Raw genomic sequence first — 26,622 nt, 5'->3', positions numbered from 1 at the left:
ATCAGGGGCAAGCCACACGCAGAGCAACCATGCAGACAAAAATGGCGTCAGTAGTTAGTGGGTTAGTTTGTTAAGGGGAGCTCTGTTCGAACAAGCAATAAACATTTTTACTGTGGAACCTCAAAAGTTGAATGCCCCAAAAATGGTACAATCATACAACTCTGCACACATGCAGCAAACTCAAGGCCTACGGGCCAAATTTGGCCTGCCATATCATTTTATGTGGCCCACTCGAGCAAATTAGCTCTTTCTTTTTTCAAAACTTCAGCCAGTTTTAAAATAATTTATTTCCACCAAATCCCTTCTTTCGGCATAATTTCACAAGACTAAATATTTTCCATAATATATTTCAGATGAATTTTGCTGTGCAAAACACACCGGTACCTTGACATAAGAGTTGAAGTTATTCCATGACTACGCATGTAATTCAAAACCCTCGTATAAAAAAAAAACTTTTACATATTGAAATGAATGGAACTGTCAATAATCCATTCCAGTCTCGCAAAGAAAACCCCAAAATATTTTAGTATGGAAAAATATTACTCTGATGGCATGTCTTGTAATAACAGAATTCAAAAGAATGTAAATAATTCAACATGCCTTGGCCACCAGGAGGCAGTACAATACAATACTGTCATGCAAACACTAGCGAAGAAGAATAGCACTTCTACTCCTAGTTAGATGTTGTAATGTTAGTCGTTTTTCGGCGATGCCAAAGACAAATGACGTAGAAAAGACTACATGCCTGTCAGTATTGTTGTACAAGCTGTTGTTCGTGTCCAAACAGCCATTGCTTGAAGGGCTCTAAAACCGCAACCATTGATGCTAACCATTAGCATGATATGGCGTTTTTGCTTATACCTCAGCATTAAGCTAGCTAGCTGTTTTTATAACATTTTTTTTTTTTATACTTTGTGTGATTCTTGAGTGGCAATGAACAGCTTCAAGGCTGTGTTTGAAAGGTTCACTGGCAAACTGCTGCTAATTGTCTCACTAAGTTGAATTGAGTTCAATGGTACCATAAACTTTATGATAAAGTGCTCGTATTACAAATTTTTCCTCGGAAGTCAAAAGCAAAAAATAAATATTGACAGCCCTACATTAAATTAAATGTAATCTTATGTAACTAGATGATTGCAATGCCTTCTTGTTCCCTTTTATTTATTGTGTTTTATTTAGACAATTAGGGATATACGGTTTTCCCATTTGCAAGTGTGTTTTGGTCTGCCAATTAAACTATTTGAATAGTCGAAGGATTGCGTTTTGACTTTGGAGGTTCCACTCACACTAGTCTATCGAAGGCTATGATGCAAAATTATGCTATTGAGCATATTTTCAGGTTAAAGTGCTGGTGTAAACATGCTCAAAACATCCAAGTAAGATATAGCACAAAAGTGGTCAAAGCAAACTGAAACACACTCGGAGCAGTTCATCGACACAAAGGTGACATCATCTGATTCAAGCAGCTCTAAGCAACTGGCATGACTCGATAGCCCCGACCCCCACACTTTTATTTACTGTTTTTAAACGTATTTATTTAACAAACTGTATTGGCCAGCATTTTATTTTAAATTTTGGTGGCAATTTTGTGGGGATATTGGGATTTCTTTTTAGCCTTTTGTGATTGTAAAGTGGGCATGGGCAAACTTTTTGTGCTCAAGGATAATGTTTGTATTAAAACAAATACAGGTGAAAAAGAACGTGTTCATAGAATGTGTTAAAATAATTGAACTTAATACATTTTTACATTTAAAAAAAACGTTACATTTTTTTCTATTTTAATGATTTTATTTAATCTGATTTGGTTGATTTGATCATTTGCTTTGATATATTGAAAAAATTTGTGAAATATTTTTCGTTGTATTAACTACTTGGTCAATGGAGTATCAACTCCATATGATCACATTTAAAAATGAAAATTGCTTATTTTATATGTTTAAAAATATAAACATTTGCATAAAATACAAAAATAACATTTTACACTTACCAAATAGTTTTTTACATTTTTTTTTTCAAAATGTTCAAAATAAGAATGGAATCAATTATCCATACATTTTATATACTGCATATCTTTCCTTCAATAATTGAATTAATCACAAATACAATTAAAATGTGGACAAGTGATTAGTATTATACTCATATTGACGATAACCACATAATTATCTTTAATCTATTTTATACACCATTTTCATAGATTTGAACTTTTCTTTTGTTGTCGATTTACCCTAATCTACAAATGGCACAAAAGTTGTTTGGCCAGCGCAAGATATACAGTAGATCAAGGGACAACCGATAAATCAATTCGGGATGCGTTAAATGTGTTATCAAAATGCATTTTTGCATTAGTGTGTGTTTTTTTGGGGGGGGGTTAAAAGATGAATTAGCAGCAGCTTGGATCAAACTGGACGTCTTTTCTCCGACTGAGGAGGAGGCAGCCATGACTTGCTTTTTTTTTTTTCAGGGGTGGTGCCATGGTAACAACGGGGGAGGACGGCAAAGTGGAGAGCGGCTGGCGGAGGAAGGAGGCCACCGAGCTGACTAAAAGAGGGCAGGGGATCTGGCCCTAGGCTCTTAATTGCTAAGACAAAGAGGAGGAAGTTGGAGCCTTCTAGGTTCCTTCAGGTTTCCACTTCAGGTGAGATGGTCTTAATATAGCAGGTCACGTGTCGATGTGTTGTTTTTTGGTTTGTTTGTTTTTGTTTTAAACACAAGTTCCTCCTCCCACGTTCAGGCCCCAATAGAGTTTGACTGCTGGACTGAGTTCAGAGGGCGTGCTCGTCCTCTTTGCTCTCGGTGGCGTGGCCGTCCACGTCCGGCCACAGATCCATGTTCCTGCGCAACGAGGTGAGCACCTGTACCTGCAGGTTGGAGACGGGCTCCGGCGAGGCGGCCAATGCGGCCGTGGCCATGGTGCGGTTGAGCAGCGGGTTGGGTGGGTTGCTGCTGGGCGGGTGCGTGGCCTTCCAGTAGGCCTCCAAGTAGTCGGCCAGGTGCTCGCAGGCGTCTTCCAGCTGGTTTTCGTCCAGGATTATGTCAAACAACTCCTGCGTGTACAGAGGATACCAACATTGTAACAAAAATTACTTGGTTGTTTAGTTTGACACTTGACGGGTTGGCAACTATTTTTCTAAAAGCAATTAAAAAGTCAATTTTTCCGCAAGATGTCACCTTAAATACATTTGCGTTAAACCAACAAAATTGGTGGAACTGTTTGAAAAAAAGATTCATGTTTATGAGTTGGTGTTACATCTTCTAGCTAAGATTTTAGCTATAGAAAAGATAATTAGCTATGTAAATAAGCAACACTCCTGCTGGACAAATGATTTTTCGGAAACCCGTCAGAGGTGAAGACTTACAGGGGGGCATTGAGCCAACTTGTCAGCTGCCACCATTTGCACGTTGAGGTGTTTGGCTTGGGATTTCCCCCTGGACTTGATGAGCCTCTGCAGAACCTGGATTCCATTTACAATACAAAATTAATTGTGACATTAGTGAACATTTAAATCCCTACACATTTTAAAACATAAAATACTTTCAAAAATCCAATTTATAAACCTCCCCCACCCTTCTTTATACACTGTCCCATCCGTTTCACTCAGTTTCTACAATTTTTTTAGGGTTAGCAGCCACTGTCACATCACTCCCAATTACACTGCCGGTTTCACTCCCCTTGACTTGTACTGTTCTTGTCCTGTTCCCATCCTGTATTTTTCTATTTTCTACATCCTTCACATTCTAGTCCAGTGTTTCCCAATCACCAGTCCGGGCTGCAGGCCATTTGATACAAATGAAGTGTGGTGGGAGAGGGTATGTAAATTATAAACGTCTATAGCAGGAGTCAGGAACCTTTTCAACTGAGAGAGACATACAGGCCAAATATTTAAAAATGTAATTTTAAAAGAGCCGTGCAGTATTTCAAAAACTAAGTACAAGTGTATTTGCGCATTTATGTCAGACCAACATTTTTAGAGTACAATAAGTCTCTGAATTCTTTTAAATGATATTTTTACGCTGTTGCTCACAAATGATGACAGAAGCACTTCTTACTATTAATGCGACAGCTAGTGTTGCACGGTTTTGCTGATAGCTTTGGAGTTCATACGTCGTCAGATTAAGCTTCACGCAGGCGTTGAGAGTTCCATCCGATCACCGTGAACGTAATTAAATTTCATTTGCCATCATGCCGGTACGATGGTGAACACGTCTTGCTGACAAAGGCACGTCTTTTATTCGTTTATCTTGTCTTGATGCGAAGTTGTCAAAATGTTTATCGGCAACGTTGAGTACGAATGCTTTCGAATACTCCCCATCTGTGAATTTAAACACGCAGCAGAAGTCCCCCCCCCCAAAGGTTGCCCATTCTTGTTGAAAACTTCAGTACACCACGTTTTTTTCTTTGTCAAAAGCATTTCCATAATTACTTGTTCCTACACGATCGGCGTTAGACCCTTCTTGCAGCTCTGCGCATAGACTACCAACGCAAAAACTACAGCAACCCCACTAGGCTAAACTGTCTCTGCGTCATTTGCGTAGCCTCCCGCACCTAACTACGGTAATCCCACTAGGACAACCCTTCCCTGCACGACAGAAATCACATGTCGTTATGAGGGTCCTCGAGCCGTATGCAACCACCAAAAGATCCAATTATGGCTCGCGAGCCATAGGTTCCTGACCCCCGGTCTATAGGAAGAGAGTGTGAGTGAGGGGATACCCAAGAAAAAATTACATGTATGTTATTTGTCACAACTAGTGAGTGGCCCCCCACACAGCGAATAAGTGGTGGGGTCTCAGGGGGATTTCCCAGGAGTCCACCCGAGAGCAGCCCGGTGGACAAGACATTTTCTCAAAATGAGGCATCCAGGATGATAAACCAGGCCCAGTGAGATGCCCTGAAAACCCGCCATGCAGAGGAGGATGCAGGGAACCAATGCCAATCCCCTACTTTTTAAAAAACAATTAAATCACTTTCATTTTACAAGCCAGCTATTAATATTTCGGCATGTACTGTGCAATGGGCAGAGGTGGGAAAAAGTACTCACACTCTGCACTTTTGTACAAGGACAGAAACTGGTGTGAAAATATACTGCAATCCATCCATTTTCTTTGCTGCTTAACCTCACGAGGGTCGTGGGAGTGCTGGAGCCTATCCCAGCTGTCAACAGGCAGGAGGCGGGGTACACCCTGAACTAGTTGCCAGCCAATCGCTGTATTGATTTAAGTAAAATGACTGATTCAAGTCCTTAACTAAGTCTGTATACTCAAGTAAATACCTCAAAAATCAACTTCAATACACTAATAAAGTACTTCCCACCACTGACCTTCGGCGATGCTATCTTGATGTAGACGATGATGGGAGCCAGTGAGGTCTTGGCCAGCTGAGACGGGTGGTTGATGGTGTCGGCGTCCAAGGCCACCAGCTGCAGCGTGCGGGCCAGCTCAAAGATGCGCTCGATCTCGCTCTGAACTTCAGCTACGTGGAGAGGAGAACCGGTGAGTCAATGAAAAGCTATACGTGACAAGGACTTGGGTTTTTTTGGGTCTAACTGCTAGGTTAGTACAAGATCATGCAAGAAAAACCCAGTGTGAGCTGGCTCAGATCACACGTTCGGTTCCATTTACGCGTAGCTAAATGGAACAGTGCACAGCATTCTCATTCTGTCGCCTCCAAAACATTAAGGAAGTCCTTATGTTCTCGTTCTTCAAAAAAAGCGTAAAAATATGAGAGAAGGAGGCACTTAAAGAATGAGATGCCATGATATGGGCACGCATTCTCATTAACATGACACAGAAGCCAAAGGAAAAAAAAAGTTGAACATTAGTGTTGTTAGGGCTGACGGGCACTGCAGCAATTACAGTACAGTGGATTAAAAAAAAAAGTTTTTCACACCCCTTTTCAAATCCATCTTTTTAATGAAAGAAAAATAGACTTAAGCTGAATAATTTGAAAGCATTTTCCAACCACGAATGTGGGCTTGTAACAATATGCTGTACAACTCAATCCCCCCCAAAAAATATTTTCGAAGAGGGGAACTAAAAATAACTGAGGTGGTTGGAGAAGTGTGCCGTTGTGCACGCCGTCTTCTAACCGGGATGTGACTGTCATCACATTCAAAGTCACGTCAAATGAGAGTCAGCAAACACCTGCCCCAGTCCAACAAGTCTCCGATGAACCCCGAATAACCTGCTGGTGTTCCGGTAGGCTTTTCTTGAGATTCTGCAGTTCGTGCTAGGGACATTTTGCTGATGAACGTTGTTGTGTTTGCGCTAAAAATTTGGGAAAAACGGCCTTAACATTCAACCCTGGTTTCATCCAAGCATAACACATTTTTAAAGGGCAAATCCACTGGTTTGCATTAACAATGTATCCAATAGGTCATGTAATATGTACTCTATTTTGACAATAGCAACAGGTTTCAATCATTAATGTGACCCACAACCTCTAAAATGCAATTGAGAAATATGACACTTTTCAAGTAAAAAAGAAAAAAAAGTGGTTGCATAACTGTGCACACCCCTTTATGTCGCCCTCGTCGATGTTTAAAGGGGAAATCCATTAGGTCATGTAATATGTACTCTATTTTGACAATGTGATGTTAAATCCTCTGTCGTTTAATAATGTTTTGAGAAGATTTTTACCGACAATTATGAATTTTCAGGGGCGCTGCCGTTTTCGCAAGTCACTTGACCTACGTGCGTGGATGTGACATGTACCGTGCTGCAACAAAAGCTCAATTACATGGGACACCATTTATGCGCAGCGCTGATTTTTCGGATTTATTCTCATCTGATAAAGAAATAGCAATATCGGTTGATCGGGAAGACGGAGGAATACTTCCATACAGATTTGAACATGTGGCTGTATTTAATGTTGAATATTCAGATGGTTCTTCGGACGGGAATGACGCAGAGTCTGACGAGCGAGCTCCGGCGGCGGAGGCCGTGAGCCCCGGACAGAGTAGAGTAGCAGTAGAGTACATATTACATGACTTATTGGATACATTGTTAATGAAAACCAATGGATTTCCCCTTTAAACATTGACGAGGGAGACATAAAGGGGTGTGCACACTTATGCAACCACTTTTTTTTTTTTTTACTTGAAAAATGTCTTATTTTTCAATTGTATTTTAGAGGTTGTTAGTCACAATAATGATTGAAACCTGATGATATTGTCTAATATTTACTAAACCAAGTTAGGTTCATGAGTGTCAACTGTGTTTTGTGCCTGCTTTTTTTTCCTTCAGTGTCTAAATTGTCCATTGGTATGAACGTAAGCATGTCAGGCCTCTGATTTAACGGGTGTTCCAAACTGAGCCGAGCTGAATGGTACTGTTGTACTTGTTGGAAATGCAGCTAACGTTGTCATCAAGCGCGGTGCCCCTCTCAGCGATGGAGCGACTGAGGCAGGAAGCGGAGGCAAAGCTTCCATTAACCTCCGAACACGCATCCCCCTCCAAACGCGCGGATGCAAACAGTCATTGGTTGCAAATTGAAGTGAGAAGCTTGCCCGCTACTATTCCTGGACTTTTGACAGCAGCTCCACGAGGACCATCTGAAGCTCTTCCACCCTCACACAAAGTGGAGAGTGGCATGCGAGTATCAGTTTGCCTCTCCGGTTTGGCTCACGCTCGAAGAGAACAGCTCACGGCCCTTCTTCCCTCCCACGGATACGCTTTTAGGTTTCATAACACTTTTTTCGGGGGGCTGTGGGGGGGGGTGTAGTATTCTTTATTGGTCGTTACAGACTGTCACACTGCGAAGTATGAGGAGCGGCAGACAAGGCAAGCAGACGGGCAAATAAAGCTTGGAAGATGGGTGAGAATCAGGGGGAAGAGGGGTAGAGGGTGGGCAGAAGCAGGATGCATACATACCCAGTACATCTGATTCAGGAGAGGGTGGAGGAGAGGGCGGAGGATGATGAGGAAGGTGAATCAAAGGAGGAGGAAGAGAAAATATGGGTGAAAAAGGGCAGAGAGACAGGATGAAAAGAGGTCAGAAGTTGGAAAAAAAAATTAATGACGAACAAGTTTATAATGTTCTGATTTATCACTCTGAGTATGAATTACATTTTCATACTTTAAATATTTGCTTAACCATTAAATAAACTTAATGGGCCTGATTAGTTCAATACAACCAGAAACTCTGGAGAGAAAAAAAACCTAAAAATCGTTCAACTAAAATACTACGCTGAGAAATTCTGTCCACGGAGGTTATGAAAAAATTGTCTGTCCACTTGAGTGAACTCTCGCGCTGTCCAGGAACCTGCTGAGGTTATAGATCTGGTCTACTGGTCCACGACCATAACAAAATGCATATAGCTCCTCCTGAATCTGAGGTTTGATTTTGTAACAGTCTTTCTTCTCCGGAAACTCAGAATAGATCTTAAATGGGAGGTTAAGGAGTGTGGGTTCTCCTGTTGTGCAATATCCCGGCCGAAGGGGCACCATCACCCCAATCTGCTAATCCAGAGGATTTGTCCCCGATGTCCATACGATATTGCCAATGTGTGTCAAACAAGACTGTACCACAACATGAGCCTTGAGGAACTCCTAGCAAACTCATGAACCCCTAAGGCCCTGAACCATAGAATTTTTTAACACCTCCACAACCTCACCCCCAGAGATTAGAGAGCGCACCGGAAAGTCTCTAGAATCTGATTCCTCTTGGGAATGAATGTCAGTGGAATAGAGGAACCAACCCGGTATCCTGAATCTCCACTAGACAAAGTGTCTATGGCGCACCCCCCCCCCCCCCCCATTCTTATCCATTAGTTGGCGGACCAGAATTTCCTTTAAGCTGTCCGGAAATTATTCTCCATGGCCTCGTCAAACTACTTCCCATGCCTGGGTTTATGCCGCAGTGACCACTAAAAATCGCATTATGGTTGTTCTCCAGCTGGCTCCAGAGTTTCACTTGCCGAAAAGACCAGATAATACTCCTTGGTTCGAGGATTCCGCCACAACACGTATCGACTACCTTGCAAGCGCAGCTCCGGTCGCCCACCCTCACCGTGGCGGCGCGGAACAGCCATATTATTATCATGGACAAATATGTGTGCGGGGGGGGAAGGGGGCTTACCGAGGCTAGAGCGGGTGCTGGAGCGCTCAATGATGGTATGCTTGCTGGGGTTATTGAGAACCGAGCGCTTGGCCAGCGAGATGTCCGCTGTCACCCGGGTAATGGATATCCTGCAACAGGGAAGCAGTATCGATTAAAAAAAAAAAAAAAAAAAAATATATATATATATATATCTACCTACAGTATGTGTATCACATACTGTATATATGAACGGTGGCGAGGTACCACTTACCTTCCCTCGAACTTGTGTTTCAGGAAATCAAAGAGAGCCTTCTGCATCATGTCTGTCACCTGCAGAGGGGATGACAAATATTGGCGCCGTCTGAGAGGTACTGGTACTGTACGTCCAACATAGTTCTTATAAAAAGTATTTGGACGCCTATCCAAATATCCAGACAAAGGTGTTGGGACAACTAAAGCCTCACTACACTAATATGAGCGTGGGCAGAGGTTTTTGAACACGTGGTCGTCAGGTGTATTAAGATGCTTGGCAATTACATAATGCAAACATATAGACATAAATATTGGGAGACATGGTCATCATGGGCGAAAGTAGTGGGATATAAGGTGCTACACTGATGCAAATGTGGACACGTACAGTATTGAGACTTGTGGTCATTCCACCTGCAGGAAGTGAATAGTGGACTTTGTCCCGATTATTTTGCAGCTATGGTAACTTCTGCCCATGTGGGAAGCATTTCAGTGTCAATCAAAACTGAGCATTTTTGTCTTCTGGGTTGAATTTCTAGTACAGTATTAGGTCTTATGAAATGTCTTACTTAAGACGCTCACCTCGTAACCTTTGAGCGACGGTCCGACCAGGATGATTGGCCTCATGGAAGGAACCACGTCGTAGGGAGGCACATGCTCCATCTGTGAGAAGGGACACACATAAAATGAATTGTGGCTACATCCTTCCCGTCTGAGAGCAGTCTCATCAATAAATGGTGCACTTTTATCAGGATTTAATATCTACGCCAGCCACTATCACAAACATTACAGGAACTTCTATTCCTCTGTCTGCTGTCTCACTCAATTAAAGTCTGCAAAATTATGCCCGGAGTGCCATGGGAGCTGGTTTTTGCACTCGCTGGCCACATCATAAAAAGTAAGGCAATCCAATATAAGAGCAGAATCGAAATTCCCTAAAATATATATTTTTTAATTGCAGTGTTAAGACTGCACTGCATCATACTGGGAGATAATCAGTGCTTCAGACTATAAAATGTAAGGATGATACTGTACATATTGTAGGGCCTGTTGGGGGGGGGGGGATTCGGGTGTGATGCCTGTGAGTGTGGCTGCGTGTGGAAGTGTGAGATGTGGCTGACAGCAGTTCCTGCATGCATGTACTCTTGGTGTTCATGCATTTTGCTGTTTCCCTTTCTATCGACGAAATCTCAGTACAATCGAACCTTGAACCATGAAATCACAGCTCAAAACAGTAAAGAAAGATATCGTTCTGGTATTGAATGGGTTCCAAAACTATTTTAAAAAGTATTGGTGCATACAAGCATGTTTGCCCACTGGGTTGTATTTCCTAGACGGCGTATCTGTGGTGGGGCAAAATTGCCGGTGGATCATGGTTTTCGTACAAGTGGAAGGCTTGCTGCATATACAGTGGAAAATCGATGAAACTGACTAATGGGGGCGGGAGGGTGGTTCCGTGACAGCGGACTGTCTGGTACATTGAAGCACTTTTTGCTTGTGGCCATATGCACCCACATTACTGTACAGTATAAAGTTGTTTTGTACTTTTCTTTATGCCCTAAAACATCCATTACAGTATCAATAAATTTAAAAAAAGCTCTAAAATGTTTGAAAAATTAATACAAACTTAGGGTTGGTGTTATTTATGTATACATTGTTGAAGTTCTTGTTATAGGTGAGTCGCTTTCATGAGCCGTGAAGATTAAGTGCTTCTTAGTTCCAACTCCGTTGCCATAGATCAGGGGTCGGGAACTTATGGCTCGCGAGCCATACCTGGCTCTTTTGGTGGTTGCATATGGCTCGCCGAGCCCTCATAACGACACGCTGTCCATGTGATTTTTGTCGTGCAGAGAAGGTTTGTCCTAGTGGCGTTGCCGTAGTGAGGTGTGGGAGGCAACGCAAATGACGTAGATAGAGCTTGGCCTAGTGGGTTGGCGTAGTTTTTGCGTGGTAGTCGAAGTCCAGTTGTGCAGAAGGGCCTAATGCTGATGTTATCGGATCAACTATTTATGGAAACGCTTTTGACAAAGGTCGCTCAAAGAAAAGAATACGAGTACCACCGAAGTTTTCAACAAGAATCGACAGCCATTGTGGAGATGGAGGGTTCTGCTGTGTGTTTAAATCCACAGATGGGGAGTATGCCAAAGCGTTCGTATTCGACGTTGCCAATCAACATTTTGCCAAGTTCGCATCAAGACAAGATGATCAAACGAATAAAAGACACGCCTTTGTTGGCAAGAACTGTTCACCATCCCACCGGCATGATAGAAAATCAAATTGAATTACGTTCACGATTAACGGATGGAAATCTCAACGCCTGCGTGAAGATTAATCTGACGATGTATGAAACAAACTCCAAAGCCATCAGCAAAACCGTGCAGCACTAGACGTCGCATTAATGAAGAAGTACTTTTGTCATCCTTGTGGAGCAACAGCGTAACAATGTAATTAAAAATAATTCAGAGACTGTATTGTACTCTAAAAGTGTTGGTTCGACATAAATGGGCAAATACACCTGTATTTAGTTTTTTAAATATTGCATGGCTCTTTTGAAATTACATTGGCATTTATGGCTCTCTCAGTCAAAAAGGTTCCCGACCGCTGCCATAGATGAGCGGCTTGACGAAATGAGGCATGTAGAAATGCTGTCAGATTCAACATGGCCACCATGGAGGCTGGTCTGTTAGTTGGATCTAGTCATATTGAATATCTATGACCTGGAAGGACGTCTCCCAGATTTTGCTTATATTGCGCCAATAAATAACAGCGGGCAATTCTGGAACATTATCATCGGCAGTTTAAGTGACTGTACTTGGACACATTGTTTGGTTCCAACGGTCCGTTTATCAGATATTTGTTTTATCAGGGTCCGTTTTATCGAGGTTCCACTGTAATTGCCAATTTGGCAGACTGGAATGCACCAAGCTGGGTGTGCGGGTGTGTCCTTGGATATGTGCCTGGTGGACTGACAATTAGGTGGCAGAAAGTCACTCTAAACTCACGCCGCCTTGGACTACTTCTAAGTTGTAAATAAAAGGGAGGTTGCTGGTCTAATGTGATTTTGGTGAATTTGATCGGGGCACAGGCAGACAGATACTGAGCATGCCAGACATACTTAAGATGTTAGTGGATATCGCCAGCTCATTCTGAATACTTGCTCACACTATGTGATGCTATACTGGCCAGCCATGACAATTCTTCACTCGTGCAGGATTTCTGGGATCAGGTATCCTCCTGCCAGAGAAATTTCTCCCATCGAGACTGCTAGTTGCACATTTAAAGGGACTGAGAGGGGCTGCTTTGATTGGCAGCGAAACGAGTTGGCTATAACTACTCCCTACGCCCGCCCACCCTCAGTTTCACTGTGCTCCGTTTGTCTACGAAATTCCCCAACCGGCGTGATGCGCCTCTGGCACGACTGTTGCACCGCCTGGCGCTCAAGGTTTATGCTGTGAAGCAATGCAAAAAAACATTTTCAAAATGCGTTAAACCTTCAACATTTATACGCAATGCCCACACACTCTTTAAGCTTATTCTTACATTGTGACTCATGACAAAAATGAGTCACCCGTAGAAGCGTTTTCCCTCAAATCTTGTCACCCCACACACCCCCCAAGCCCACCAAAACACTGCAGGAAATCTGTATTCCCCTTACACCTCCTCTCTGTATTAAAATGGATTTACATTATATTATATTACATTACAGTACATAAATCTCCTTCGGCCTCATTTGCATCCACACAGGCTATAAATACATATTTTAAAAGGCTCCTAATGGCTCTTGTCTGCACAGGGCCAGTGCTGGTGTGGTGTACGTTAACAGCAGTGTATTAATAGTGTTAGCACGGTGTACAGTAGACTACACGGTCATGCTCGGTGTACAGTAACGTGGTCTGCTCCGTTGGTGCGTTTACATGCATTTCGACTTCAAGTGATCTGTTTTGATATTAAATGTTGAGCTTCCAGAATACTGTATCTGCCTCTGGGCGATATCTCAGCAACATGCCTCCATTTTGCCAAATTATGACTACAGTATGTGTAGTTTTGTACATGTCAGAGAGAGGGAAAAAAAATCTAACTTTACTCAGATAATATTGTACACTTTGTGATAATTTAACAATAGCTGCAGGATTATGGTGGGACTACATTATAAGAAGAGCTGTTGTTATCTAAGTCAGTTTATTCAATTACAAGAATGTGTTGAAATATTAGAAAAAGCTCTACAAGCACGGTAATGAGGATATTTTTTAATTGAATACTGGAAGCTCTCGGATTGGATCTCATTAAAATTCCCCTAATGTTGCGGCCACTTTTAAATGTTAATGCGGTGATATTTCCGTCTGGTTATTATGTTCAAACAAGTCCGACCACGGGGTCTCCAAAGCGTCGCGTTGCTTCAATGGACGTGCACCTGTGGCGTCGCAATGGCGGCGAGGTGTCATGAGGCTTGCCAGGTGATGCATTAGAATGAATATTTGGCTGTTTTGGGATTGGGATTTACTCTCTACTGATGTATCGAAAATGCTGCGTGATTAAGAGTGGAAAAAGAAGAATAATCAGAGAAGGTCCCCATTAAAGTGAATATAGGCTTGTGAGTAACTCCACAGTCAGGCCTGGGGGAGTAATAGATTACATGTAACATAATCAGATCGAATCAGGATACAAAAAAAATGTAATGGCAATCCGTTACAGAAGAAAAGGTGCATTTATTAAATTTTTTGATTACTTCGTAGGATTCTATATTTTAAAGTGATGAGAGAGAATTCAGTTTGAAAAAAAAAAAAAAAAAGACATAAGGTAGTTGTTGATTTGAACTTTGCCATTTTCAAACTAGCTGGCCGGTGAGCAACCTTTTCCGAGGTATCGTTGCAACAGTCAACAAGTGGATAAATTGTCACAATGAATCTAACTCAATGGACATCGTGCCTCCACTCTGGTCGTTGCCGCGATAGTGCAAGCAATCGTTATTCCCATTTGCGCCGCGGGAGCTCACGTTATGTTGACGAGGCAAGCAATTGCTCGTCGCCGAGAATGTTAAGAGTCGGCCATTCGAGCAAATGACACAGGCTGCCACTGGATGGCCTCCTAAAATGAGCCAATTTTGAAAGGAATGGATTGGAAATAATGGTGAGGTGACTGTTTGCACCGTCTTCAGGATAGGGCTTATTCCTTTTTCAATAACATTTACAAAGAAAAGTGTGACCTGTCAAAGTCATCTAGACTGCTAGTGGCTTACGGGGAGCGGCGAGCGGGCTCGGCCCCCGTCTGCACCTTCATTTTGTCAGTAAATGAAGAGTTTGTTTTCAAAACGAGACATAGGCATTTTTTTCAGATTTACGAAACTCGCGCCAAAATTATCCAGCTCCATGGATAATTCTGGCGCGAGTTTCGTAAATCTGAAAAAAATGCCTATGTCTCGTTTTGAAAACAAACTGTTCAAATGTTTTACCATCCCTTCACAGCTAAAACACAGTTTTACGGTTTAAACAACACATTACCAGTATCAGCTGCTAAATTAATAAAGCCGCTTTTTTTTTCTCTATGGTTGACATCACGTATCTTCTTCTTTTCCTTTCGGCTTGTCCCGTTAGGGGTTACGACAGCGTGTCATGTTTTTCCATCTAAGCCGATCTCGTGCATCATCTGTCCTCCCTCACAATGCCCATCAACCTTTTCTTTGGTCTTCCTCTCGCTCTTTTGCCTGGCAGCTCCATCCTCAGCACCCTTCTGCCAATATACTCATTCTCTCGCCGCTGGACATGTCCAAACCATCGAAGTCTCCTCTCTCTAACCTTGTCTCCAAGACATCCAACTTTGGCTGTCCCTCTAATGAGCTCATTTCTAATCCTATCCAACCTGCTCACTCCGAGCGAGAACCTCAACATCTTCATTTCTGCTACCTCAAGTTCTGCTTCCTGTTATTTTTTCAGTGCCACCGTCTCTAATGCGTACATCATGGTCAGCCTCACCACTGTTTTATAAACTTTGCCCTTCATCCTAGCAGAGACTCTCCTGTCACATAACGCACCCGACACCTTCTGCCAGCTGTTCCAAACTTCTTGGACCGGTTTCTTCACTTCCTTACCACACTTCACCTTTGCTCTGGATGGTTGACATCACAAATCATCATTATCATATCTTTGTCACTTTATCATCGTCATCGTATCAAAGTGAGTAGGAAAGGAGGTGTGTGTGTGTGTGTGTATACGCGTGTGTGTGCAAAGCTTAATTGTCATTTAATGTCATTATTTAAGCCGCTTATCCTCACAAGGGTTGCAGGAAAGCTGTAGCCTATCCCAGCTAGCTTCGGGCGAAAGGCGGACTACACCCTGAACTGGTCGCCAGTCAGTCACAGGGCAGATATATCGACACCATCACTGAGCGGGAATCGATCCCACGCTGCCTGCACCAAAGCCAGGCGTGTGTACTACTACACTATCAGTGACTCCTCAAAGCTTAATTTGTCTTTTTTTTTTCCATTTCACTTGTTAGAACAAGTGGTCTACAACCGGGCCCTCCATGATAAACTGCAGTTCACCGTATAGTGATTAGGAAGGGAATGAGCGAATGATCCCAAACATACATCTATCCATTTTCTTTGCTGCTTATCCTCACAAGGGTCACGGGGAGTGCTGGAGCCTATCCTAGCTGTCAACGGACAGGAAGCGGGGTACACCCTGAACTGGTTGCCAGCCAATCGCAGGGCACATAGAGACAAACAGTCGCACTCGCAATCACACCTCGGGGCAATTTAGAGTGTCCAATTAATGTTGCATGTTTTTTGGGATGCGCGAGTAAACCGGAGTGCCCGGAGAAAATCCACGCAGGCACGGGGAGAATATGCAGACTCCACACAGGCAAGGCCGGGATCGAAACCGGGTCCTCAGAACTGTGAGGCCAACGCTTTACCAGCTGATCAACTGTGCCACCCCCAAACATACATTTAACTCTTAATAGCGGCAACACTATTTATTTTATTTTATTTTATTTTATTTTTGATCCCGATGGTAAGGATGAGGATGTTAGTCCGGTTATGAAAGGGAAAAGCGCACTCACCGACTTCTGTTTCTGTTTAGCCGGACCGCCTACGGAAGCATTCCACAGAACATGCCAGAGGACACACAAAAACACACACAAAAGCATCGTTAGTCATCGGCAGCTTAGCGTTGAGGGCAGGGTGCGGACCACCGCTGGGTGTACAGCGCCTTCCTATTAAGAGTTTCAGGCAGCTATGAGGTGTTAGTGAAGACATCTTGGAAGAGTTACGGGCGTAGAGGGGAGCAAATGCAGGCAGGTTGGAGGAAGAAGGTGGGGGGAGTATTGGTGAAGGCGAGAAGCATCCAGGACCACCCCACCCGAAACACAAACTCCGGTCCCATCACTCGCTAGCGTTACCTTCTTAAAGAAGGGCAGCCGGTGCGTGTTGGCCTGAGGCGAGGTCACGCTGCCGGACATGCCCTTGGGGGAGCGAGGGTCCCCCTGCGACTCAGGGAACTCCTCGGCATCCAGGTCCAGGGGGTCAACGTCATAGGTCACCGTGGGCATGTCCACGTGCGCTGATCGGCATGGGGGGGCGGGGGCGGCGGTGCAGAGGGAGAGAAGCGGAAGAGCGGAGACAGTGACAGAGATAAGGACGGGGGGGGGGGGGGAATATAGGAGACAGGATGTGAAATGCATCAGAACGGAAGCACCGAAGGAAAATGTGGGAATGACGTTGACGGGAGTGTGAAGAAGAAAATGTCATATTGTCGCGAGGAAAAGCAAAGCTGCATGAATGCCGAGAGGTCCTTGAAGAAGGAAAGGAATTGAGGACGGCAAGAATTCACCACAGCGGGTGAAAAATAACTTCCACGCATTTGTTCGCGTGGCGCTGTTGAATATCGTGAGACTCACCGCTGAATTTAATTTTGCAAATCAATTAATATGACTGGTGATGATTGTTTCTAAGAAAAAAAAATCAGGATGAAGTCTTTATCCCAAATGAATTTCATGATTTGCACATGTTTTATAAAGATGTCAATGACATACATCGCTTAATATGCCTTTTGCATGAAAAATAACACAAATGCATCTTACTGTCATCTTTTAATAGACTCACATTCTGTTCTTTCATCGAGTCTCAACCCGTTGTGCTTCTATTATGCGCGCTTAAAACAGTGCGTCTGTATAAAGATTAGAAATCTCGGGGGAATATTTTGTGCTCATGCCAAAAGATGTCAGCACTGGGCATGAATGCGAAATAATATATATTCCACCAATAGTTGAATATCGTGGGCACGAGTGTGAATGCCTGTCGCAGCATTTGAAGTATTAAATGACAGCCGTTGATGTGGCAACAAAATGGCAGAGGAGAGATTTAATTAAAGCAACAAAGGCTGCGTGACTAGAAAGGAGAGAAGAAGGAATTAATCGAGGATTGGACGGGGTGGGGGTGGGGGTTCTTCGCGTCAGAACCGCGTGATTTTACACGGGGTTGGGACGTTCTGTTTCCAGCAGGACCCCCCTCAGACTCCTGACCTGGGGGTCTGCTGATTGATGCTGTGATTGGCCAGTTACGCTCTTCATGTGCAAATGTGCAGACGCCTTTTTTGACCTCACCTGTACCGGGCGGGGTTGGCCTGCGCGTTCCCGTGGCAACATCCAGGCTGGAGCTTCCCCCGGATTTGCTACGAAAGGACACAAGGACGTGTGTTAGCATGTCAAATCTTTATTTACAGTGCTCTGCCGCTATGTGGGGGTTCATCGTTCGCCCCATAACTGATGAATCGTTTATCCATCCATCCATTTTTTTAGCTGCTTATCCTGACGAGGGTCGCGGAAGTGCTGGAGCCTAGCCCAGCTGTCAAGAGGCAGGAGCCAGGTTACACCCTGAACTGGTTCCCAGCCAATCGCAGGGCACATCGAGACAAACAGCCGCACCCAAAATCACACCTAGGGGCAATTTAGTGTCCAATTAATGTTGCATGTTTTTGGGGTGTGGGAGGAAACCGGAGTGGCCAACCGGAGAAAACCCACGCAGGCACGGGGAGAACATGCAAACTCCACACAGGCGGGTCCGGGATCAATCAATAATGCCAACCTGGAGCTGAGTCGGTTCTGCCTCATCCTCTGTTCCTGTAGAAGCCGGGTGTTCTCCAGCTTGACCGGGCTGGGGATGAAGCCCACCTCGCAGCCCTCCTTCACCAGACGCCCGATCCACCAGTCGTTGTTGTATTTCTGCGGGCGTGAAAGGTACGGCCAGAAATGACCAGACGATCGTCCACCGCAGGTGGGCGCAAACATACCTCTTTAATGTGTAGGAAGTCTTTGGCTTCGAAGGAGATGGCCATGCCCTGCACAGGAACGTCGTCGCTGGGGCCCGGGTTGTAGCCCACATTTGTCCGCACCGCAAAGGCCACAGGTTTAGTCTGGGCCAAAATAAGAAGCGTTTAACAACGGTACGAACAGAGCGGCAGAGGTGGCAAGAAAAAAAGTACAGTGCATACTCTAAGTTGTACTTTAGTAGAAATGTAATAGGTAAAAATTTATTTTATGTATACAGTTGAACTTGACAAAATGTACAAAATAGTGCCGAAACATGAGAAAATATTCAAGTCGCTGCTGTCCCTAATTTTTTTGCGCATTATAAGGTCACCAAAGTTGAAAAAAACTAACAAGCCTATTTTGACATAGCAAAGAGTAAAAAGTCAACCGGACCACTGACCTTTGCTTTCTCGAGCGTGGCGAGGGCCTGCCGGTCCGCCTCCTTCCTCAGGGCCTCGGGATCCTCCTCCAGGGACACGTCAGAGTCCGACGGCCTGCTCGTGTAGGAGTCTGCCGAGCCCTGACGCGCGAGCAAAAGAGTGTGAGGGATGTCCCGTGTGCTTTTCTGCCGCACGGCCATCTTTTTCCAGTCTCCTCGCCTACTCGTGCGACCGTGCCGCGATCGCGACGTGGCCCACGTCGTCACTCACAATAAGAGCTGAAAGATGACTCGCTGTAATGTGAGGTGCTTTGCCCGCACAAACAAAAGGTAGAGTAAGCCATGCAGAAAAAAAAAATCCAACATCTTGTATCAGGGAGACATCACCACTACGCACGCAAACGCCGTGACGGCCCAAGGACTGGACAACTCATTAGGTACACCTGCACAGTAATGCAACGGAAGCGCTGCATCAAGACAGAATTACAAAGGGAATAATGCTCATAGGGAAGGTAACCAAAACATTAAAAATACTCCCAGAAATATGAATTGCAATTATATTCATTTCCCGTTATTTATTTATTACATTTTTTTTTTACAGTGGAACCTCAATATAATGGAGCAGTAGAGGGAGGGGTGTCTGTCATAAGAAGGGATCGATACGAAATATTTTTTTTACAGCAATTGCAGCTTGTAGGCTGCAGCACTTAGTCAGCTACCAATAGGAAATCTACCTTATCCACATTGAACAGGAAAAATGCTAACTTTGGTTAACAATGACTATACTGTAAAGCAGAGGTGTCAAACTTGTTTTGGGCGCAGGCCTCATTGTAGTTCCAGTTTTCTTCAGAAGGCTGTGATGACCATAAAAATTGCCTCAAACTTATACTCACAAAATTTCTGAAAATGTTTTGGAATCCGAAAACAATGCTAATTTGTTTTTCAAACGTTGTACATGTGTGGTTACACAAAAATGCAAATAACATCTAAGTGTAATCATTCAGGATATGTGACTTAGGAAATTTAGAACAGATTGTCACCAAAATCATGGAAGTTGATTTGCCACCGCGGGCCACAGAAAGTCATGTGGTGGGCCAGATCTGGCCCCCGGGCCTTGAGTTTAACATATGTGCTGTAAAGTATCCTTTAATTATCAAATCACAGCCACAGTAATAAACGTGTTGTTAAAATGATACCTCTCTGACAGTTTAAATAAAAAAAAAGTGTTACCTCTTTCAATGTAGAATATTTGACATATTTTAAGAATTGGATTGTGCAGGGGTACCTACAGAAGTGTCCGATGAGTGGCCATTTTTTATGCTGGGTAACTGACCCACACGCCCACCCACTTGTGCAGTTAAACGGCATGAACTTCCACTATGGAGTGGTTAAGAGTCCAATTTATATAACAACTCTCGTTGTTTTTCTTCGTCTTTTTTTTTGTAGGTGGTGCTGACAAGAGCGCAGACAGCTGAGTGCGCCAAGCAGAACAAGTGAGTCATGAGGTGTGGGCTTCTAAAATAGAGGTGAGAGAGCGCAAAAGATGACATAGAACGTATGTAATTACGATGAGCAAATTCCATGACGGCGAATCAACTGGATGTGGCAGACTTTTTAACGCCATCTTCGATCCAATGACCACGATGATGTATGATGATGTCAGTGTTTCGAGTTCTATATAGTAGTACCTGGACTTACAAGTTCCAAGATCGTAACGCCATTTACGTCCATCATATTCACTTTCCCCCTTGAAATGGATTGAAGTGCCACTAATGCCTAAAGACCCATAATCTTTTAGGACAAGGTTTTAATAGACAGATAGCAATCTATAATAAATATACATACACAAAATTAATAACACTTCATCGAGAATGTAAATAATAATGCTGTACAAAGTCCAATTCAAATTGGCGATCAAGTTGGGATGTTGTGTGAAAGGTAATAAATGAATACATAAAAATAGATTACACTAATATGAAAATTCTTTACAAATCTGTATTCTGTTGAATACACAACAAAGACAAGGTATTTAATATTTAAACTGATGAGCTGTAATTTTTTGTTGTTGTAAATAACTCATTTTGAATTTGAGGGTTCCAAAAAAGTTGAGACAGTGGCATGTTTATCTCTGTGTTACAACACCTTTCTTTTTTTCATAATGTGTTAATCATTTTAAATGGTGGACAAGTCTGAACTCCTGGCAGGCCAGCCAAGTACTCGCACTCTTTTACTACGAAGCCACGTTGTTGTAACACGTGCAAAATGTGGGTTGGCATTATCTTGCTGAAATATGCGACGATGTCCCTGAAAAAAATGTTGCTTGGATGGCAGCATCTGTTGCTCCACAACCTCTATGTACCCTTCAGATGTAATGGTGCCTTCACAGATTCCATGCCATGGTAATTTTTCCACATCACAAAGGAACTTGGTGGCCTTTGTGGGTGTTGTTGATATACTCTATGGCTTTCGCTTTGTATAGTTTTAACACCCATTTGTTGATACAGCAACTTTCATCAGTTTGAACGTTAAATATTTTGGATTTATAGTTAATTCAATTGAAAAGGATTTGCAAATAATTTCTTTCATGTCTTATGGACATTTTACACAACGTGGCAACTTCAGAGGAATTGGGGTACGTACATTCCTGTGTTGATTAAGGGGGCGTGTCCGAGTAAGTGACAACAGGTGCTTGGAGTTGGTCTGGTCAGCTGCACTGTTAGTTGAGTGTTGGCGTCTCCTCCATGCTCCTCGAGAATATTTTCATTTTGCCTTTGTGACATTGACTTTTTATCTCATTCAATGAACAAATTGCTGAAAGTCGTGGCTGTGGCACAAATCTTTTCACTTCACTTGAGTGGCGGCCCATCTAAAGCTCGAGTTTTGGCTTGTGAGACAAAACAAACTTGTAATTTAAAATAAAAACAACTCACAAGTTGGGGCACTCGTAAATCAAGGTAGCACAATATTTGGATTTCTCTTGTCCTGAACAGTCAATCATGCCCATTTGTGATTGTGTTTGGTAGAAATCACAACAAATAAGACATGACTCTCGTATTGGTCACGAGAACGTATACAGTAAACTGGACAATCTAGCAGTTTAGAGTTAAAGTGCATAAATCCGGCGTAGCAGACCGAGTAAATCTGCACGGACACGGGTTGGACCGGGTCTTTGTAATTTCATAGCGGCCCAGGCCACGATATGCAAAAAAAAGGCACTTTATGGGCATGAACACAGCCGAGTTCAATCATGTCCAATCAAATTGGCTCCTCTATACATGTCTCAGTCTCCACGATTTCACATGGAGACGTTTCTGTGTGGAAGACGACGATGCATAACCGCAGCAATCTGTGCATTGTCACTGCTAATGGCTGGTGAGCCAACAGACAATGAGAGCAGCCATCGTTATGAAATACAGTTTGAGCTGGTAGTAATTACCGGTACTGGTGACTTTTCTGTCCACAGACTTCATGTACTGTATCTATCCCAACCCACCCGCAATGATTCAGAGGATTTTATATCTGCTCTTCACATATTTATGAACGGAATACATCTTGACCGCCACCGGGAATTACTACGGAGCTTGTGTCTCGGTCTGCCGTTGCCCTGAGCAAATTCACCAAAATCACTTGAGACAAGTGCTCTGGATATATATACAGACACTCCTCTGCTTACGTTCATTCGTTTTACGTTTTTTCCGATTTTACGTTTGAACTGACTAAAATAATTTTGTAAAAAAAAAAAAAAATTGTGAGTGCGGTCTCCATAGTACGAGACGTTCAAACGATCTTACGTTTGACAGCGCGTCCATTGTTTACATTGCGCAAACGACAGACTGAATTTGCCTTGCCTCTTCCCAGTCCATCGCGCGTTACCCTTGTGTTAAGACGTGTCTGTGATCTCTGTGTTTACATATAGATTGCTTTGCGTATTTGTCGCCCGAAGCAAATAAGGTTGGTCAAAAGCGAAAGTCTACAAGTGATAGTGGTAATCAAAAGGAACTGCAAGACATCTGATTTGAAACGAAGGTGGCTTAAATTATCAGGAAAATTTTTGCTGGTGGAAAAACATGTGAACGTTGCACGTTTCTTCCAAATACCTCCGTCCACCGTCAATAGCATTCATAAGCAGCAAGATCGCATATTAGTGCATGAACGGTCACACATTACTGGAACGTACAGTAACGACTTCATTTAGTTCATTTTCACATTACGTTCGGCCGTTCGGAACGTAACTAAAACGGAAGTTGAGGAGCGTCTGTACATGGTCTGAGCAGGTGTGTATTAAGGCTGATTTCCCACCACGACACTGTCACAGTGCTGGGCACACGTTAACGGACCCGCCCTGGTTCCGCCGGCACTGCCCAGCTGCACAAAATTCAGAATATGTATTTTTTTGCACTGCACTGCACCTGGAGTCAGAGCTTCTAGCATCACTCAGTAGGTGAAGCTGTTGAATGGCATACATCGATACACCAATTGTCTTTTTTTGTGCATGTGTGATTGTTTGAAAGATTTTCATCTTATTAACACTATAAAACTAGTTTGTTTAAATGGTCCTTTTATATTATATAATGTATTTATATTGATATTTTACACCACGGTACCATTTTTCTTCATTAAAAACATGTAACCCCGCCCCCCTGGAACGGATTAGTTGCACTTCATTTCATTTCAACGAGGAAAATTGAGTTAAATTGGGTTAGATTTTATTCTACTGGAAGAGTTGAGGATTTGGTTACTGGATGCTTCAGGGACGCAGAAGGAGGCAAAAACTAAATGTGTGTCTGTTTTTGTTATATGTCCTCTGCTACCTTTCATTACGGTCCTCATCTCTTTTAGTGCAATTCCCTACTAAACGACAAACACCACAGTGTTGATTCTGGCTCAGCCACCTGTCGCATTGTGCCGCTCAGCAGACTCGCGTGGAGACACTCCCTGTTGCCGGGACGACAGCGCCGTCGCTAACTCCCGGTGTTCCTCCTCGCATACACGCAGGCGCGCCATCCCCATTTCCTGCTGCATCTCGCCGAATGTAATGAGGACGGCACCAGTCGCCCCCACTGACCAGTTCTGACTCATCCTCTGGGAGCATCCCCGCGGCAAGGGAAGTTCAAAAGAGATTCTAATGGCTGGCCTTGGAAGGGGGAGGAGGGGTCGAACTGTACCAAAATAAAAGGCACGGGGATGACGCCTGAAATGAATGACAAATATTTGAGTCACACATCTTGTTAAAAAAAAAAAAAAATAAGGGAATGAGGTGGATGGCGATCCATTTATTTTCTACAGCGCTTCTCATCATTAAAGTCAACTGCCGCTGATCCAAGCTGACTTTGGGCAGGTACACCCTGGATTTGCCATTAGCCAATGGCAAGGCACATGGAGACAACGGACTCCCTTTAATAAACCTAACATGCATGTTTTTGGAATGTGGCAGGAAGCCACAGTACCCAGAGAGAGGAGGCCGATACCTGAAGGACAAAACAAAGCAAAAGTCTCCATGGACTCAACCAATCAGACGTTCAAGCCTTTTTAAATCTTCTTCCTCTCTCCCCCTTTCGCCTTCACTTCCTCATGTCACCGGGGTTGTGTCTCTAATATAGCCGCTTGCTTCACTTCACATACAGATCCCTGTTCAAAATAGCTGCGAGTCACGTGACGGCTCAGGTCCCTCCCCATTGGCTGCTTAAGACCCCTGCGGTGTCATAGTAACCGCCTCAGCCACATCCATGTGGAGGAGGAGAGGGGAAACTCGAGGTTGACGGTGGATGAATTTGAATATGTTTGAAATAATCAATCACGCTAAAAATGGTTCCATGTCTTTGAAACTCAAGGAGAAGGTTGAAACTGGGAGGTGGTCTGTCAGAGGGGTCCGCATGCGTTGTCATGCATTCGCACCTCAGCGTTGATACTGAATAACTCAGTGGGGGCAGAGAGCTAGGCGGGCTAAGCAAAGAGGACACGTAACAAATGGACAAAGAGCTTTGGCTAATGAGGGTCAAGAAGCATCGTCAATGAAGAAAATTGAGTTCACACTCCCTACGGCCGTGTGCTCTGGAACAAGTGAAAGGAACGGGCAGAACAGCAACCTGGAAGGCAGTTTAGAAAGTTGGATTGAAGAACTACAGGAGGCCGTGCCAAGGAATCTCCCAAATCTCCTTCTATAGATCCCTACCTCTCTAAATCTTTGCTTCCTCCTTGTACATAATACTTTACAGAGTTTAACGTACCAGACAGTCTCCCCACTCGGGATATAACCCCTAGTGAATGGACCACTTAGGATCTGAACAAACTCTACAGACGGTACATATTTGGTCCAAGTTTTCATATCTCAAGTCAGTCAGTCCTGGTCTGAAGCAATTCCGAAGGCTTGCGGTCCTGGTCAAAAGTCTTTAATCAAAGTCTCGAGGCTTTTTAGAGACTGTGTTGAAAGAGATTCTCCAATCCAAGTATAAGTTAGCAGTGATTTACGCCATACTGTATCTAAATGCATGCGATCAATGTCTGAAGCAGTCACTTAGTCCAAGTCTGGAGGTTTCAGGTCCAAAACTCTTATCAAATCAAGTGAGAATTGATTTTGTTCTCCTTTAATTTTGTTGTCTGGAGAGGATCGTCCAATAGAAGTTGATGCAACCGTTAAAGCAAGTGACGTATAGTGTCAACAGAAGACTTCCTCTCCATACGGCTAATCACCTTAGCATCTCGGCGCTAACACTCACACTGGGTAAATTGCTGGCAGATAGTTCAAAAGGATAAAATACTGAACCAAAAAAACAAAAAATCCAACGTAGTATATGTCTCAGAATGGGTAGAAGTGGGTGGAAGGACAACATTGGGGTGTCTGGATGCCACATGGTGGGGGCAGAAGGTAACTGATGTACAAAAAAATGATCAACTTTGAGGCACAGGGAGAGAGGCTGAAAGCGGCCATCTTTAGCGCTGTCACACCGGCGCCATGGCAACAAAATCTGTGTGTGTGGACTTCACTGGATATGTGAGTCGTGCATTCGAGTTTGTTTCCTGTGGTTTTTATCATCAAAATGCTAAAAATACGAAAACATAATTTCCGTGGCCACTTCAGTATGTACAACTTTACCCCAAAATATTTACAAGAGCTGTATAAAAGAATGGTGCGTACACCAAACTGTAAGCGCAATGGTAAAAATATTATTAAATGAATATATCTCTGACAGTGTTATAAAAAACTGAGCATTACCTCTGTAAAAGCAGAAATTTAGATACAACTGCAGTATCTCAGACTAACTCTTACAGAGACAAAAAGCCAGGCTGAAAAGTACAAGCAATATAAAAAGGGATGATCACTAAGGCAACAAGAATCTAGAAACTATGAATAGTAAAACCGTAACTTGGGGGGGGACCTTGAGTCATGTTTTAAAGCTGTGATAACATAATCATTTCAAGAAAGATGACTGATACAAAGTCAGAAGATTACAGGTGAAAATAACTGTTCCAAAACCTTGACTTGGACCGTGAGCAAACGACTTAGCATGGAAAGGCATTTATCAATTACAATGTTGGAATTGAAAATGTCTAGGAAAGAACAATTACTTGTTATAACAGTAAAAAAATGTAAATAAAATTCAATGAATATTTGAATTGGTTTAGTTTCTTTTGTCACTGTACATAAAATCCAGAA

General features: G+C 43.3%; 1 protein-coding gene and 1 long non-coding RNA gene across 7 annotated transcripts in view; one reads left to right on the top strand and one right to left on the bottom strand.

Annotated features, from left to right (window-relative positions):
• cacnb1 (calcium channel, voltage-dependent, beta 1 subunit) overlaps positions 1 to 26,622 on the bottom strand; it is a 40,781-nt gene that overhangs the window by 3,397 nt on the left and 10,762 nt on the right. For all 4 annotated transcript variants that reach the window (XM_061845431.1, XM_061845434.1, XM_061845432.1 and 1 more), the window contains 11 exons: positions 18,990 to 19,109; positions 18,571 to 18,693; positions 18,366 to 18,502; positions 17,885 to 17,952; positions 16,343 to 16,371; positions 9,869 to 9,949; positions 9,309 to 9,367; positions 9,077 to 9,186; positions 5,319 to 5,470; positions 3,357 to 3,452; positions 2,859 to 3,044 (listed from right to left, as the gene is read on the bottom strand). In XM_061845431.1, the coding sequence (XP_061701415.1) occupies positions 2,859 to 3,044; positions 3,357 to 3,452; positions 5,319 to 5,470; positions 9,077 to 9,186; positions 9,309 to 9,367; positions 9,869 to 9,949; positions 16,343 to 16,371; positions 17,885 to 17,952; positions 18,366 to 18,502; positions 18,571 to 18,693; positions 18,990 to 19,109 (1,161 nt within the window). The remainder of the gene's footprint in view (positions 1 to 2,858; positions 3,045 to 3,356; positions 3,453 to 5,318; positions 5,471 to 9,076; positions 9,187 to 9,308; positions 9,368 to 9,868; positions 9,950 to 16,342; positions 16,372 to 17,884; positions 17,953 to 18,365; positions 18,503 to 18,570; positions 18,694 to 18,989; positions 19,110 to 26,622) is intronic.
• Positions 8 to 26,484, top strand: LOC133514112 (uncharacterized). Of its 3 annotated transcripts, XR_009798716.1 has the most exons (7): positions 8 to 747; positions 2,462 to 2,635; positions 2,732 to 2,844; positions 5,344 to 5,490; positions 9,332 to 9,405; positions 20,415 to 20,494; positions 23,808 to 26,484. It is a non-coding gene; the product is annotated as an uncharacterized LOC133514112 (long non-coding RNA). The 3 variants fall into 3 exon arrangements; XR_009798715.1 differs by lacking the exon at positions 8 to 747 and having other exon boundaries at positions 2,065 to 2,635; XR_009798717.1 differs by lacking the exons at positions 8 to 747; positions 9,332 to 9,405 and having other exon boundaries at positions 2,065 to 2,635; positions 20,415 to 26,484.

The sequence above is a fragment of the Syngnathoides biaculeatus genome, chromosome 16, assembly GCF_019802595.1.
Source record: "Syngnathoides biaculeatus isolate LvHL_M chromosome 16, ASM1980259v1, whole genome shotgun sequence".
Classification (NCBI taxonomy): domain Eukaryota; kingdom Metazoa; phylum Chordata; class Actinopteri; order Syngnathiformes; family Syngnathidae; genus Syngnathoides; species Syngnathoides biaculeatus.
Note: the sequence above shows the minus strand (reverse complement) of the source record. Positions and strands in the feature narration are given on the sequence as shown.